The 14865-nt window shown below is 46.9% G+C and overlaps 2 protein-coding genes across 2 annotated transcripts in view; one reads left to right on the top strand and one right to left on the bottom strand.

The window, feature by feature from the left end:
• Window positions 1-14865, bottom strand: part of LOC135210814 (gastrula zinc finger protein XlCGF8.2DB-like) — a 120191-nt gene that overhangs the window by 61333 nt on the left and 43993 nt on the right. The gene's annotated exons all lie outside the window — the stretch shown is intronic.
• On the top strand, window positions 1855-3126 carry LOC135211313 (gastrula zinc finger protein XlCGF57.1-like). The gene has a single exon (XM_064244630.1). It carries the CDS (start codon window positions 1855-1857, stop codon window positions 3124-3126), a length of 1272 nt encoding a protein of 423 aa, XP_064100700.1.

Below are 14865 nucleotides of genomic sequence, written 5' to 3'. Positions count from 1 at the left end.
TAATAAAAATATGGAATGTTAGTCCATATATATAAAAGTTTAAAACTAAAGAGGTCAACAGATTGCTTGCAGGAATGTGATCAGACTAGAGACGCTAAAGATGACGTATACAATAAATATGTAAGCTAAGATAACATGCCGTCACCTGTGTAGTCATTCAATTGTTTATAAACATTAGTCCAAGCTCCCTGCTTGAGACAACTACCCCGACCTATTATTCAAACGGCCTACGTGATCTGTAGCGTGTATCATCTGATAGTATGTTCATATGTTAAAGAACTACTGTCTGTTCCTTCATAACTTGTAACAGAGATGGTAGACAAGCAGAACAGAGTTAGTGATCGTCATTAGAAGACCTGTACCTCTTTACCTAAGCTTTATCATGTAGAGGAATAGGATTAGCCATCATCATTGGCAGAGAAGCGATCAAGCTATCGTCATAGAAGACTTGTACGATCATACCTGATCTTCATCATGTAAAACTTCAGAAGATTATACTATTTTTATACCTTGTGTTTTCTACAAGAACCTCACCGAACCATGAGTTCAACACATCGTCGTAAAGATAATACCGACTTCGTAAGTGATCTACAAAACCCCAGACACTCCATTGAAGATGGAAGTGCAATACCAACCGACTTAGCGTATAGATTATCGCTAGTCTAACATTACCTCATAGGGCGCCTTATCATACAAGGCACAAGCCCTAATACCTGTAGCGTGTGCCGCGAGTTTTAAATTTTCTGTCGTGACGTCAGAGACGTAAGCTAAGTATATATCTGCCAGGTAAGTATGTACAAAACTTTATTGTATACTAACAATATCATTTTACTATTTGGATACTTACATACTGTTAAAGTCGACCCTGCCCAATCCTCCCCACAACTTAGTGGGGAGTATTCTAACGAGCTAAAACGTTTGAAACATACCTGGTGGAGAACAACATGTGTACAAGATTAGTCTTCAAGGTCAACCATTCAATCTTTTATTTGAATGCTGACTCATCTGTTGGTGCAAAGATATAAGCTATCTTTAACAGTAAGTATCCAAACAAGAAATTTTATTATGAAAATGTAATTTCTTCTCTCTTCCATCTGACCAGGTTGAAACTACCTGACGCCAGTGAGAGGTAAGCAACCTAATATTGTTGGCAAGGCAGAGTGCTTGGAAACATCAACAACAGAACTATCGGATAACCTTCACATGTGACTACTTTTTGTTATTCTAAACAGATGATATAAGGTCATGAAATTCCTGCTTTAAGGTTGCAGTAATCTGTGGAGTTTTTATATTGATTTTATGTTATACATACATATATTCATTGTGCCAAAAATGAATGCAGGATTTGATGTGCTGAAAGCACTCATCAAATACCAGTTAAGATATTAGAATGAAATATGTGATGCTGTTCAAGCTCGGAGAGTGTAATTATCGTTGAATGCTGTATTGATTGTTAGCAGACATTTATGTTTTCATTTGGTAAACTGAAACTTTATTTTATATGCCTGGTAAAGTAATTACTTTTAATGTGAAGAAGATTGTTTGTTATAAGAATATTGAAAAGGAAACAAGATTTTTGCATATATGTGAGTTGTAGAATCCTGTGATTACAGAGAATGTAGTTGGATTGCAAAAGAGCTGCATTTCAGTTCAAAAATAATAATACTATGTGAAATTCAAGCTTAACTTGGTCCCCTTTTGAAGTGTATGTGGGAGTACGCTGAAATACTTGGAAGCAGACAGTCGATCAGGAAACTTGAAATATTTTGGTATAACCTTTTGTCTTTGTATTAAGACCCATCCCTATGAGTTAAACCAGACCCAAAACCTGCGAGTTTGATTATCAAGGTTAAAATGGAAGCTAAGGATCCATTATCATTTTCTTCTGTCAAGATTGAAAATGAAAATTGTCTGGATAACCCAAGTTCAGTTACAGATCATAATGATGGCTCATTGCTGTTAGGCCCATCAGTTAAGGTCGAGGTCAAGGCTGACCCAGAAGATTATGAGTTTGGTGAAATGGCAGACAGTGAGAAGGAGTCAGTGATTAGTGACGAAGAAGAAAGCAAGAAAATAATTGTGGAAGTTTGTAGACCTAAAGAAGAGAAACGGTTCACTTGTACAGAATGTGGAAGTGGCTTTGCAAAAGCACATAACCTCAAAGTGCACATGAGAACTATACTGAGACCTTACACCTGTGCTGAATGTCAGAGGAGCTTCACCAAACTAGATAGTCTCAAAGCTCACATGAGGATTCATACAGGAGAGAAGCCATTCACCTGTACTGAATGCGGAAGGAAATTTTCACAGCCACGTAGTCTTAGAAGGCACATCAAAATTCACACAGGGGAGAAACCCTTTATTTGCCCCAAGTGTGATGGTAGGTTTTCAGAGTCAGATAAACTCAAAAGACACTTAGGAACTCATACTGAAGGTGAGAAACTAGTTTTTTGCCTTGAGTGTGGGAGAAGTTTTCCCAGCCCAGCTTCTCTTAAAAGTCACATGAGAATTCATCCAAAAGAAAAGTCATGCATTAAATGTAATTGCAATTTTGATTCTTCCAAGAGCCTCAAAGAGCACATGAAAACTCATGAAAGAGAGAGACTGTTCCTTTGCAACGAATGCGGGAAAAGTTTTTACGAACCAAGTGTTCTGAGAATGCACATGCGTTCTCATACTGGGGAGAGACCATATGCTTGCAAACTGTGTGGCAGTTCTTTTGCTCAGTCAAGTGTTCTTAAAAGGCACATGAGAATTCACACTGGAGAAAGGCCCTATGTTTGCACAGAATGTCCTAGTCAGTTTTCTCATTCAAGTCAGCTCAAAACACACATGAGGATTCATACGGGAGAAAAGCCGTATGCTTGTACTGTATGTCAGAGGTGCTTTACACACTCCGGTCAGCTCAAAGCACATATGAGAACTCATACAGGAGAGAAACCATACACTTGTAATGAATGTCAGCGTAGTTTTTCTCTCCTAGATAGTTTGAAAACACACATGAGAACACATACAGGAGAGAAGCCATTTGCTTGCACAGAATGTCCAAGTACTTTTGCCCAATTAGGTGGTCTGAGAGTGCATATGAAAATTCATACTGGAGAAAAAGCCATTTTCTTGCAATGAATGCAAATAGTTTTTTACAGTTAAGTCATCCTGAGAAGGCATATGAGATTCATAAGGAAGAGAAGCCTTACTCTTGCAGTGAATGTCATATGAGTTTTTCTCAGTCACATGGTCTAAAAGTTCACTTGAGAATGCATACATGAGAGACTGCAGAATACTTGTTGTTTTGATTCAAGTTGTGGATAAGTTTTACCCACCAGATTATATGCAAAAACAACGGTAATTTTTTTAAATGATCCCAAACAGTTATATGTACTTTTTACAGTAAGCCTTAGAAATAAGGTTACTGAAACTAACTTTGTCATTAGAAAACACTTTCGATTACCAGTCAGACTTCTGTAGATTGTGCCAGATAAAGGGAAATTAATGTTACAAATGATTTATCATAAATAAAGTTTAGAAACTTATAATACTGTAGTTTAAATGCCTTGGAAAAGACTGTAATTGTGTCAGAAATTGCATTATCATTCAGTCATACTTAAATATAAGTACTACTGTTGGTAGTAGACAATTTAGAACTTAGCCAGTCAGTACATTTTTTTTTTCTGTTTAGGGTCCCAGCTGTATCCCTTGTTTACATTTCCATGAAAAGGTATTTCAATTGTTAGTTGGTCTCATATATTCTTATGGTATGATGTAAGGTCTTGGTGTCATATGTTCTTATGGTAAGATGTAAAGTCATATACTACATCCAGATTGTTTGAATCCAAGAGACAGCAAGAAAGATATTGGCCGACAGCCTACAAAGTGTTCTGTGTTGATGGCGAGATCCCCATATAGTACTTAGTACTAAATTCAGGCTACAAAGTCTTAAGTATATGATACCACTTATTTGAGTTTTAATGACAAATAGAACCCTTTTTTATCTGAAGAATTTAATCATTCTTCCTACGCAAATACAAACCTTCACACCTCACATAGGATTTAGCTCTCAAATGCAAGCTGCATACATCCATCAGTCCATCAAATGCAAGCTGGAACAACAATTCAACTTTCAGACAAGGTCATTGGTAGGGGGAAGCCCTGCCCACCTTTTGGTCTGGTCCCCACTTTGCTTCTGGCTGCAGTCACGTAAAGATGTCTCAGTAACTCTTTTCAACTTGCCATTTAATTTCTTTCCATGTTTTTTTTCTCTTCTGGATATATTTGTTGAAATGCATTTTTTTTTATTATGTTGCAACCCAGTTACCTCACAGAGAAAACCTAAGATTTTATCCCCTGTCCAGGGAAGGACAGGCCTTGTAATAGGTTTCTACATACTCAATTGAAGTAGATCCACTTATCCTTTGTGCCTCATGCAGGAAGCATGACTGCAAGCAAAGTATTTTATGTTCGGAGTACCATGTCTGGCCATCTGAACAGTGGGAGAAGTTTGCCAGGAAGAAGATGAGAGAGAAGATGGTCTCCTGGGTGTCAGCAGAGTGCAATACCCTACCAATGTGTAGAACTAAAGGTTTGAGTGAGGAAAAATACAAATTACTCTATAAATGTGCTATATTGCTGGTGAGAAAATTGCTGCTGGAATTGTTTTATATGTTGTTGGACTGCTGCATGCCCTTCTCACAAGACTTGTATGGTTAAGGTATTGGCAGTAATTATTGTCACACAGCTGTTTGAGTAGTCATCCACACATAGTGTATGAAGATCAGAACCACCATTGCTTTCTGTAAGTGGACAGCAAGCCCTCTGGGGAGAGTAAGGATATGGATTTACCATTTTACTCCCATGGGGTTTTATTTGGCCATCTCTGACGGGGTCTTGGCTCTGTTGATTTGGATAATCAAGAGATTACTGAATTAGCTCAGTGGTATGATTACCACTGCGTACTTAATAATAATACTCATTTCCCAGACTAACAAGCTTGTAGCCAGTAGACTGAAAATAATAAAGGTTACAGACTTTAAATATGAGAGCCTTATGTGCAAAAGATGAGGGTTTTTAGTTGCAGGCCAGCCATATACATTTTGCAGTTTGTGAATCCTACTTGATCCTCGAAACTGTATGGTTCTCTTGTTCAGATTTTTATTTGTGCTGGAACAGTTCTTAGAGATATTACATAATAGCTTTATGGTTGGTGAAGAAATTGGTCATTGTGATGAGAGAGAGAGGCAGTAGTGTTTTTTTTTCATGTTTTAACATTTCTTTTTTCCAATAAAATTTTATGGTTCCAATGGCAAAATCCCTCTGTTGGGTAGATATTCTTGAATTGTGTTTATGTAAAAAAGCTTCTGAGAGACTGCTTTTTTATAAAACATATTTTAATAATATATTTACAATGTTGATGATCTTGGTAGTAGTGTTCACAGTTTGTAAGATCAATCAAACCTTTGAGCAGTTTATGTTAGTAAAGGATTCATGGTAGATAGATAGATAGATAGATAGATATTTTTATTGACCACAATACAAAATAATATGAATTTTACAAAAGAGTATTTGGTCCAAATTACAAAATTAAGTAAAGTAGATTTTGTACAATCTCTTATACAAACTAAATGAATTTCTATTACACATATATTGTACTAAAACAAAACCAATTTAACCATACGCCTTCAACAAGTTCCTGTAATTATATTTTACACATTATAATAACGTGTTACATTCAATACAAGGAAAGAAGCTTATGTACAATTTTACATACTACATCATAATCGGTTCTGGTTACTAGCAAGTCTAAAGCTGTGGTAACGTTATACGTCTGCCTGATCTGTAACGAAAGTGGACAATTTTCAATGACATGAGTCTCTGTCTGTACCTCACCGCATGAACACAACCTCTCATCCATCGGCAGACGGCCCCTACCTCTTCTGTTCCACCGACCTGTCTCAACTGCCAATGAATGAGCACTCAACCGCATTCTTGTCCATGATTTCATTAAGTCTTAATTGGTTTGTATAAATGTCATGAACGACTAAATCTGGGTTAACAGTTTGTTCCGATACGTAATACAAACCCTCGGTCCTTTAACAATAGGAAGTAGCTAGCGGCAGCTGGAACGGTCGTAAGCTTCGAACAAGGGGAGAACGGTAGTTAACTGCTTGTCCGATCGTCGCGCGCCGCGTAAACAAACCACTTTTGCTTTCGGCCGTGTGTGGGAAGGACGTGTTCGCCATCGCTCTGCCCGCCTTGTCGTTCGCTTTGAGTTTGAGTATTTGTTTTCTCTTTCTGTATAAATCAGGAGTGATTGTAAGTACTTTTGACAATTCTATTGATTCTTGCAATGAGTGAATTGGAAGAAATGGAAATATCACCGCGCCCTCCAGTCGCCCGTAGAGTGTGTCCCGGGCTGGAGGGGCGTAGATGTGGAGGGTTCAGGTCATTCGTTGATGTGGACCCCCACGAGGTTTGTACTCGTTGCCGGGGGAGAGAGTGCTCCCGCAACGAACCTTGTGTAACTTGTATGAATTGGTCCGAGGCGCAGTGGGTGCTGTACGAGGGCAGGAAGAGACTTAGGCCGGCCAAAGAAGTCATCGGAAAGTCCAGTGATCCTTTGGTGACGGACACTTCGTCCTCTTTCCTGCCTCCCGGCCAGCCCCCACGTTTCGCGCCTTCCCCTGCGGGGGGGGTAGCGGAGTCCTTTTCCTCTCTCGATCCGTCGAGTGTGGGAGGAGGGTGCCCGCTACCCGGACGTACAGCTGTACTCCGGGGTCTTCCGTCCGCTCTGGGGGGGGTGTGTGGCCGCCCCCCAGGTGCGAGGGAAGCCCCTCCAATTAACCCGACTGTTGCTTCCGCAGGTGTGCCATCAGCGAAGGACGACTTGGGACAGGTGTGGGAGTCGCTGGGCCGGACTGCAGGGACGTGCCCAGCATCCAGGGGGTTGCTTCAGCGGTTGGCGGGGTCGGCGGGGGTGGTCACTCATGGTGCGGTGACCACAACCACTACCTCAATAACGACACCAGCGTATGAGATGCCACCACATATGGTATATACGCCCCATATAATGGTCGGTGCCACCCACGGTGGCTGTACAAAAACCCATTGCTGCCGTGCCAAGAGGACGGTGCCACCACCACCTGGATTTTTTCCTTTGCCGACCCCGGACTTCCGCTGCCCCAAGAGTACCCCCCTGGAACCTGCCGCCAGTGCCACGGATGACGGTGACTGTCGACAGGACGCCTGGCTCTCCCGTGGTACCTGCCGTGCCTGCCGTACTGTTGCCGTTCCAGCCACTCTTTCCCTTTCAGATCGGCCTGCACTTTCTCTTTCAGATGTTCCTGCCGTTCCTGCTGTTCCCGGACCTGTTCCTGTTGTTCCTGCTGCTGGTGTTGCTGTCACAGGCTCAGGTCTTTCCGGACAGGTGCAGTCGGGCCCTGTTGCGTCTTCATCGTCTTCTTCGTCGTCTGCTGCCTCTCCTTCCCCTTCGACTTCTAAGGCTAAACAGCCGAAGAAGAAGAAGGCTGCCTCCTCCCCCCCTAAGAAGACTCCTTCGGGATCTTCTAAGGGGCCCGGCTCGCTCAGGCGAGCTGGGGAGTCTCTGCTGGTCCTCCTGTTCCTTCGGGAACGGGGCCCGTCGCTTCTTCTGCAAAGAAGAAGTCGTCGGGGACCAGAGGTGCATCAGCCTCGGCTGGTGCGTCCTCACCTGGTGCTAGTGGTTCTTGCCGCGCTAAACCAGGTTCCGTCTCGGCCGCTTCTCGTTCGCTAGAAGCACCGAGTGGACGCTCTTCCAAAGAGGACCGTCCAGCCAAAGTTTTGACGTCCGAGTTCGCTCGCCGTCAAGACAGCGGCGCGGAGCAGAAGACTGGCAAGAGTCGTGCACACGACTCTCGCCAGGCCAGTGGACGCTCTCGCAGCGATCAACTGGCTGCTCGGGCTGACGTGACGGTCGCTGACCGGCCACGGGTTGAGGCGAGGAAGGAGTCCCCACGGCCGCCGGTACCAGCCACGGCTGGTACCAGCGGTTGACGCGCCGAGAGGACGCTGGCCGGTCTCGACGCGAAAGGGAGCCTAGCAGGTTCACCCGTCCGCCGCTCCCGATGGGACCGGGCGGAGACGGTGACCAGCGGCAGCTCGCCCTGACGCTAGAGATCGGTCTCGACGTTCTCAGCCGAGCCAATCGCCCAGGCGAGCGGCGACGCTAGGCCTACTGCTCGACCGTCACCGCGGGTGGACGATCAGCAGCAGCCCTCCACGCACGCTGGTCCTGCCAGCGAGCGAGGGGGGAGCGTCAGGTCTGCCTCTCCCGTACCTTCAACCTCCTCGGGCTATACCGGGAGGAGCGAGGGTGGTACCGAGGAGCGATCACGAGAGGTGCGCCGCTCGTGACCCAGCTATGACGCCGTACGGCTCAGGCACGGTCTTAGGACGACCAGGACGTACGCGCAAGTAGTTGGAGGCGACCGTCAGGGGTCTGTCGCTGTTCCTCCTTCTGAAGGAGGAGTATCGAGGGATATGCTCTTGCTGGAGGGACTGGACGGTCCTACTCCACAAGACGCTGTGACGCCCGAGATACAGAGGAACTTCGCGGAAGTCATTAAGCTGATGCGTCTGCATAATGACCTCGCGGAAGGATCGCCGCTACCACCAGCAGAGCCCCACGTCCCGGCTCGAGTCATTTTGGGGTCCCCCAAGAGGGAGCCCAAAATGATGATGGGGTTGCCACGATCAGAGCTTGCGGACTCAGTCCTGGATCAGGTGGAGAATCTCGTCTCAGGACGGGAGGACTCGCTAAAATCCGGACGGTCCTCTAAGCTGCTTCCTCCTCCTCTACAGCGGCAGAGGCGATTCTACGTGCCATCGGAAGACCCGATACTGCCGAAACAGGTTAACCCGGAGTTAGCGAGGCTGACTCCAGGTGTGTCCCTGCAGCAGCTCCTGTCGGAGAACCTATGGTTCTCGCAGCAGGAGGCACTTGCCCTGGAATCTACCGCTATGGCAGCATTCCAGGCAGTTTCCTGGTTGGATTTGTGGTCCCTCACAATATCCAAAGTAGCGGCCGGCTGGCTCCTGGGAGTTCTGCTCTCGAAGACGACGCTTCTTTCAGGAGACTGTGCCAGTCTGGAGGAAGAGCAATCTCTTACCTCGCCCATCAGACTGCTAACCTGTGGGCCAACTTGGTTCTTAGGCGTAGGGACGCAGTCCTTACCCGAGTGACCAAGGGGGCCGGGCGTGAAGCGGCACTCGGGCTACGAAATGGACCTCTTAGGAGTTCCCCAGCTCTCTTTCCTGGAGAGATGGTGGACGCTGCGGTGGAACGGCGGCGCACTGACGAGAGTGACCGCTTAGTCCACCAGGCAGTCTCGAAGGTTTCTGGGCAACCTCGAGTAACTGCGGCCAAACCAAAGAGCTTGGCTAGCGCTTCCAGGCGGCGAAGACGGTTGGCACCGTCCAAACCCCGTGTGAAGACTCCAGCTGTTTCAACTTCTGCTAGAGGAGGCCACAACCAGCCCTCCTCCCAGCCCTCCTTTCCCCGAGGAGGTGCTGGAAAGAAGTCGAAACGAGGAGGGAAACGCTAGGGCTGGACGGCGTTCCCCCTCACCTGCTGCGGAAGTGGGGGGGTGCCTGGCGAGCCATTGGGCGACTTGGCAGCGCTACGGCGCCGAGAACTGGATAGTAGACGTCCTTCGGGAGGGATATCTACTACCCTTCGAGTCTCGGCCCCCCCTCATCTCCAAACCGGTCCATCTACAGACTTATGTCAAGGGATCAACAAAGGACAACGCTCTTCGACAGGAGATCAAGACCATGCTGGCGAAACGAGCTGTAGAAATCGTGGAGGACCAGTCACCGGGCTTTTACAGCCGCCTCTTCCTAGTGGAGAAGGCATCGGGGGGCTGGCGTCCGGTGATAGACCTCTCTCCCCTGAACGCTTCGTTCGCACGACGCGGTTCACGATGGAGTCGGCACGTTCGGTGCTCGACTCGATCAGGGGAGGGGGAACGATTTCATGCTTTCAGTGGACTTGAAGGACGCGTATTTCAAATACCCATCCATCAGTCCTCCAGAAAGTACCTGCCGCTTCATCTTCGACGGGACGGTGTACCAATTCAGGGCACTTTGTTTCGGTCTCTCAACCGCCCCACAGGTGTTCACCGCGAGTGTTCACTCTGGTGTCGGCTTTGGGCCCATTCGCAACGGGATACGTCTCTGAGGTATCTCGACGATTGGCTAGTCTCCTGGCGAGCTCCCGCTCGCAGTTGCTACAGGACAGAGATCGACTCCTCAAGTTTTGTCGCGATCTGGGGATCGTGATAAACTACGAGAAGTCCGATCTCGAACCCAAGCAGAAGATGAAGTACCTGGGTATGCTGATAGACACGGTAGCAGGGCAGGTCTTTCCCGCAGACTTGCGTATCAGCAAATTCAGGGAGGCAGCCGGCCGGTTCCTGTCGCGGCAGGAACAGGCAGCACAGCAATGGCAAGTCGTGATCGGCCATCTGTCGTCACTCGAGAAGTTAGTCCCTCACGGGCGTCTTCACCTGCGGTCTCTCCAGTGGAGGCTAGGGAAGAGTTGGTCTCAGGCCAAGGATCCTCCTTACTTTCCCGTGGCTATCACGGACAAGGTGGAGGCAGGACCTAGCCTGGTGGCTCGACGACAAGAACCTCTTAAAGAGGAGTGCCCATTCGCACTCCCCCCCCGGAGATGCTTCTGTTCTCAGACGCATCGACCGAGGGATGGGGGCGGGGCACACCTGGAGGATGTGCTGACTGCAGGTGTGTGGGACCATCACGAAAAGCACCTTCACATCAATGTCCTGGAACTCAAGGCGGCGTTCAACGCTCTCCAAGAGTTTCAGGACCGCTTGGTGGGACACTCAGTGGTGTTGATGTGCGACAACACCACAGTAGTGGCATATGTCAACAAGCAGGGGGGGCTAGTGTCTCTTCCGCTCCATCAGTTGACGGTGCAGGTGCACGAGTGGGCCACGGCTCACTCGATAGAGCTGTCAGCACGCTACATTCCAGGGAAGAGGGGACAAGCTCAGCCGTCGGGATCAGGTGATAGGGACCGAATGGTCTCTACACCAAGACGTGGCGGAAAGGCTCTTCAACCTGTGGGGACGACCGGTCGTAGACCTGTTCGCCACCCGGCACAACAGAAAACTTCAGGTTTTCTTTTCAGCTGTGCCGGACCCATGGGCAGCTGCAGAGGACGCTCTCCAACACCCCTGGGACAACCTCTTCGCGTACGCCTTTCCTCCCTTCTGTCTGATTCGGAAAAGTGATCAGTCGAGCGCTGGTCACATCCCAATCTCAGAATGATCCTGGGGTGGCTCCCAAACGGCCACAAGCCGTTTGGTATCTGGACCTGCTGGCTGGCTCTTCTTGCGGATGCACCGAGAGAGCTACCCACTTGGCACAACCTTCTAGCCCAGCCACACGTAGAACGGTACCACCAGGCAGTCCAGTCCCTTCAACTTCAGGCTGGCTGTTATCCACCATCTCTTGCGAACGAGAGGCTTTTCTCGTAGCGCAGCAACAGAGATGGCTGGACACGTCAGACAGTCCTCTGCAGCTGTGTACCAGGGGAAGTGGGCCGTCTTCTGTGGTTGGTGTCGTAGACAGGGTCTGTCTCCTCTCAGAGCCACTCTTCAGCAGGTAGCGGATTTCCTCGTGTTTCTTCGCCGAGAGAAGCTCCTCTCAGTACCCACAGTTAAGGGATATAGAGCCGCCCTGGCTCTCGTTCTAAAACTGAGGGGACTGGACATCTCGAATTCGTTCGAGATATCTTGCTAATGAGGAGCTTCGACAAGGTCTTGCCCACCCAGGGAACTCAGGCCCCCTGCATGGGATGTGACTCTCGTACTTAGGAGTTTGACCCGAAGACCCTCGAGCCACTCCGAGAGTCGTCAGACAGGGATCTGACTCTCAAGACCCTCTTCTTGCTGGCCCTGGCATCGGCGAAGAGAGTAGGGGAACTACATGGCCTTTCTTATGATGTTAAACACACCAGAGGCTGGGGATCTGTGACGCTCGATTTCGTCCCGAACTTCGTAGCTAAGACTCAGAATCCGTCGATCCCTGACGACAGGTTCGAGTCTTTCACGATCCCCTCCCTCCTGGACTTCACCGATAACGATGCGGAGAGATGCTGCTTTGTCCTGTGAGGGCGCTACGGCGCTATCTGAAGAGAACTCGACATCTCAGGCCTGAGTGTCGACGCCTCTTCGTTAGCACTGGGGTCCACCAAGAAAGAAGTCCAAGAACACGCTTTCTTTCTGGCTGCGTGAGGTGATCAGGAGAGCGTACGAAGCTGATGTAGCGACGACATCCGTACGCTCCGACCGAGAGCCCACAAGTCGAGGTATCGACCCTCCTTAGCGTTCCGTAAGAACTTCTCCGTGGCGCAGGTCCTGAAGGCAGGTGTCTGGGCCAACCAGACCACCTTCACGTCTACCTTCGGGATATTGCCCACAAGTCCTTGGATACCTTTTCCTTGGGACCTGTGGTGGCTGCTCAACACGTTGTGTAAGCTTACCCAGCACCCGAGCAGGCAGAACAGCATCGATTCCTGGTATGACTGGGAGAATGAATGCGTGAATGAGAGAGTGACTGGCTTCTCTTCACCATCTTTTTCTACTACCTGTGGGCAGAGGATACGGTCGTTACCTTGCTGGAAGGGAGTCAGATGCAGGTAAGCTATTCAACAGAGCTCCATCCTACCTCTTTAACTAGAGATAGGAGTAAATATCCACCACTTTCTCCAACAAGGGGGAGAAAGTGGATGCCAACATGAGACAAACCCATTACTTTACATTTGCTCATGTAAAGGAAAAAGTTCTTACAATGCTGGTACGAAGAGATACGCTTGCCTCTCTCTTAGTACTAGGCCCAGAGGTCTGACCATTGATCCTGCGGTGCACACCCCGATCAATCGGACAGAGGCTTGGATCCCTCCCTCGCTCTTACGACCAGGGAGGCATTCCAGGGATGGACGAACACCAGTCTGTTCATCAAAAAGACTCAGATTCCTCCACCAAGAAGTGAGTCTTCCTATTGTTAAAGGACCGAGGGTTTGTATTACGTATCGGAACAAATGACAATTTGTCGAAAATTGCATTTTTCCTAACTATACAAACCTGAGGTCCTTTAACATATAGTCCCTCCTCATGCCACCCCTCACTCTGCGTATTTTGCATGGGCCAAAAGCAAAAGTGATTTGTTTACCTCCCAGTCGCGCGGCGCGCGACGATCGGACAAGCAGTTAACTACCGTTCTCCCCTTGTTCGAAGCTTACGACCGTTCCAGCTGCCGCTAGCTACTTCCTATTGTTAAAGGACCTCAGGTTTGTATAGTTAGGAAAAATGCAATTTTCGACAAATTGTCATTTTATAGAACACAATCCTATTGGAATTGGAGTTTCTGACCTTTAATTGCAGTTCACATTTTCCTTCCTCAATATCATCAGTATTATCAGAGATAAGGTTTCGTATATACCTCGAAACAGAGTCATTATAGTTCATCACTATTCACATGGCGTGAATTAAAGGGTCATCATCCATATTATTCCTTTCAAGCCACATCTTTTTGAAGAATCTTCTTTGCCTCGATTTGATTAATGCCTCATCGGCGGAAGTCCCAGTTCTACCATACATACGTCATTATTAGTAGTTTTTCTGACCCCCAAAAGTTGTTTTTCTGGGCTCAGCCGTGTCGCTCCGTGATTTAGGTGAGCGAGTCAGAGACTTCTGACATGTCCAATTTAGCAGTTCTCTGGTATCATAGCAATATTTTACTAGAAATAGTGCTAAAGAGGACACATTTCACTGGGCGACACGGCTTCCTCGCCCAGAAATAGATTTTTCCTACGTCAAAATCCCTTAATACACCATTTATATTGCTTTTCGATGGGTTTAATATCACCATTTAGCCATGACTCACATGAATATAATATAGTTGACATAATAGCAGCATCAAAAATTTTCTTCTTAACTAAAAATGGCACATCATTGTTTCTACTTATAAATGAAATAAATTTCAGAGTATGACACATTTTACTTATTGCATGCTGCTTGATAGCTGTTGTGGGAGAACCATCATCCGTAAAAGGACTGCCTAGATAAATGTACTGATTACAGTAACTAATCACATCAGAATTACATATTATGGGTTCCTTGTCTTCCCTAGTACCATTAATCACCATAAATTTAGTTTTACTGTCATTAATAATCATCCCATAGGAATTACAAAATTCATACAAAACCCTTATTTTATGTTCCATACCATCCTTTGTAGTGGATAGGAGGACAGTGTCATCCATCATGACCATAATATGCAACCAAGCAAGAAAACCATCCAAAGGGCAATTACGTTTTATCATTTGTATCATGTCTTTTACATATAAAACAAATAAAATACATGAGGTAGGTGAGCCTTGGCGCACACCAACAGTAGCAGCAAGGAGAGAGGTACCAATCAAGCTATTTGTGCAACGATATACAGCCACCAATGCTAAAAGCATAGTCATCCCACATCCCATTCGTTTTAGCACAGAAAATAACTTATGTCTAGGTACACAATCATAAGCTCTTCTAAAATCAACAACAAAGGTTACAAAAAGCTTCAATTTCTTCCTCCTAGCTACTCCACCAATAGCCTCAGAGTTACTATTTGCTCTACACATCCCCTCCCAGCCTGACTTCCTGCTTGCTCTCTACACGGCTTAAACAAACCACTGACTAAGAACGAAGGCACATTAGGGACCATATCGTAAATCTTAGCTAGAACTAGTAATTGACAGTTAATGCCTCTGTAATTACCTGCCGGAAGAAAGCCCCTATCTTCCTCGTTTGAATATTGTATGCA

The sequence above is a fragment of the Macrobrachium nipponense genome, chromosome 4 (assembly GCF_015104395.2).
Source record: "Macrobrachium nipponense isolate FS-2020 chromosome 4, ASM1510439v2, whole genome shotgun sequence".
NCBI classification, from domain to species: domain Eukaryota; kingdom Metazoa; phylum Arthropoda; class Malacostraca; order Decapoda; family Palaemonidae; genus Macrobrachium; species Macrobrachium nipponense.
The sequence above is the reverse complement of the archived record's forward strand: the minus strand, read 5'-3'. Positions and strand labels throughout refer to the sequence as shown.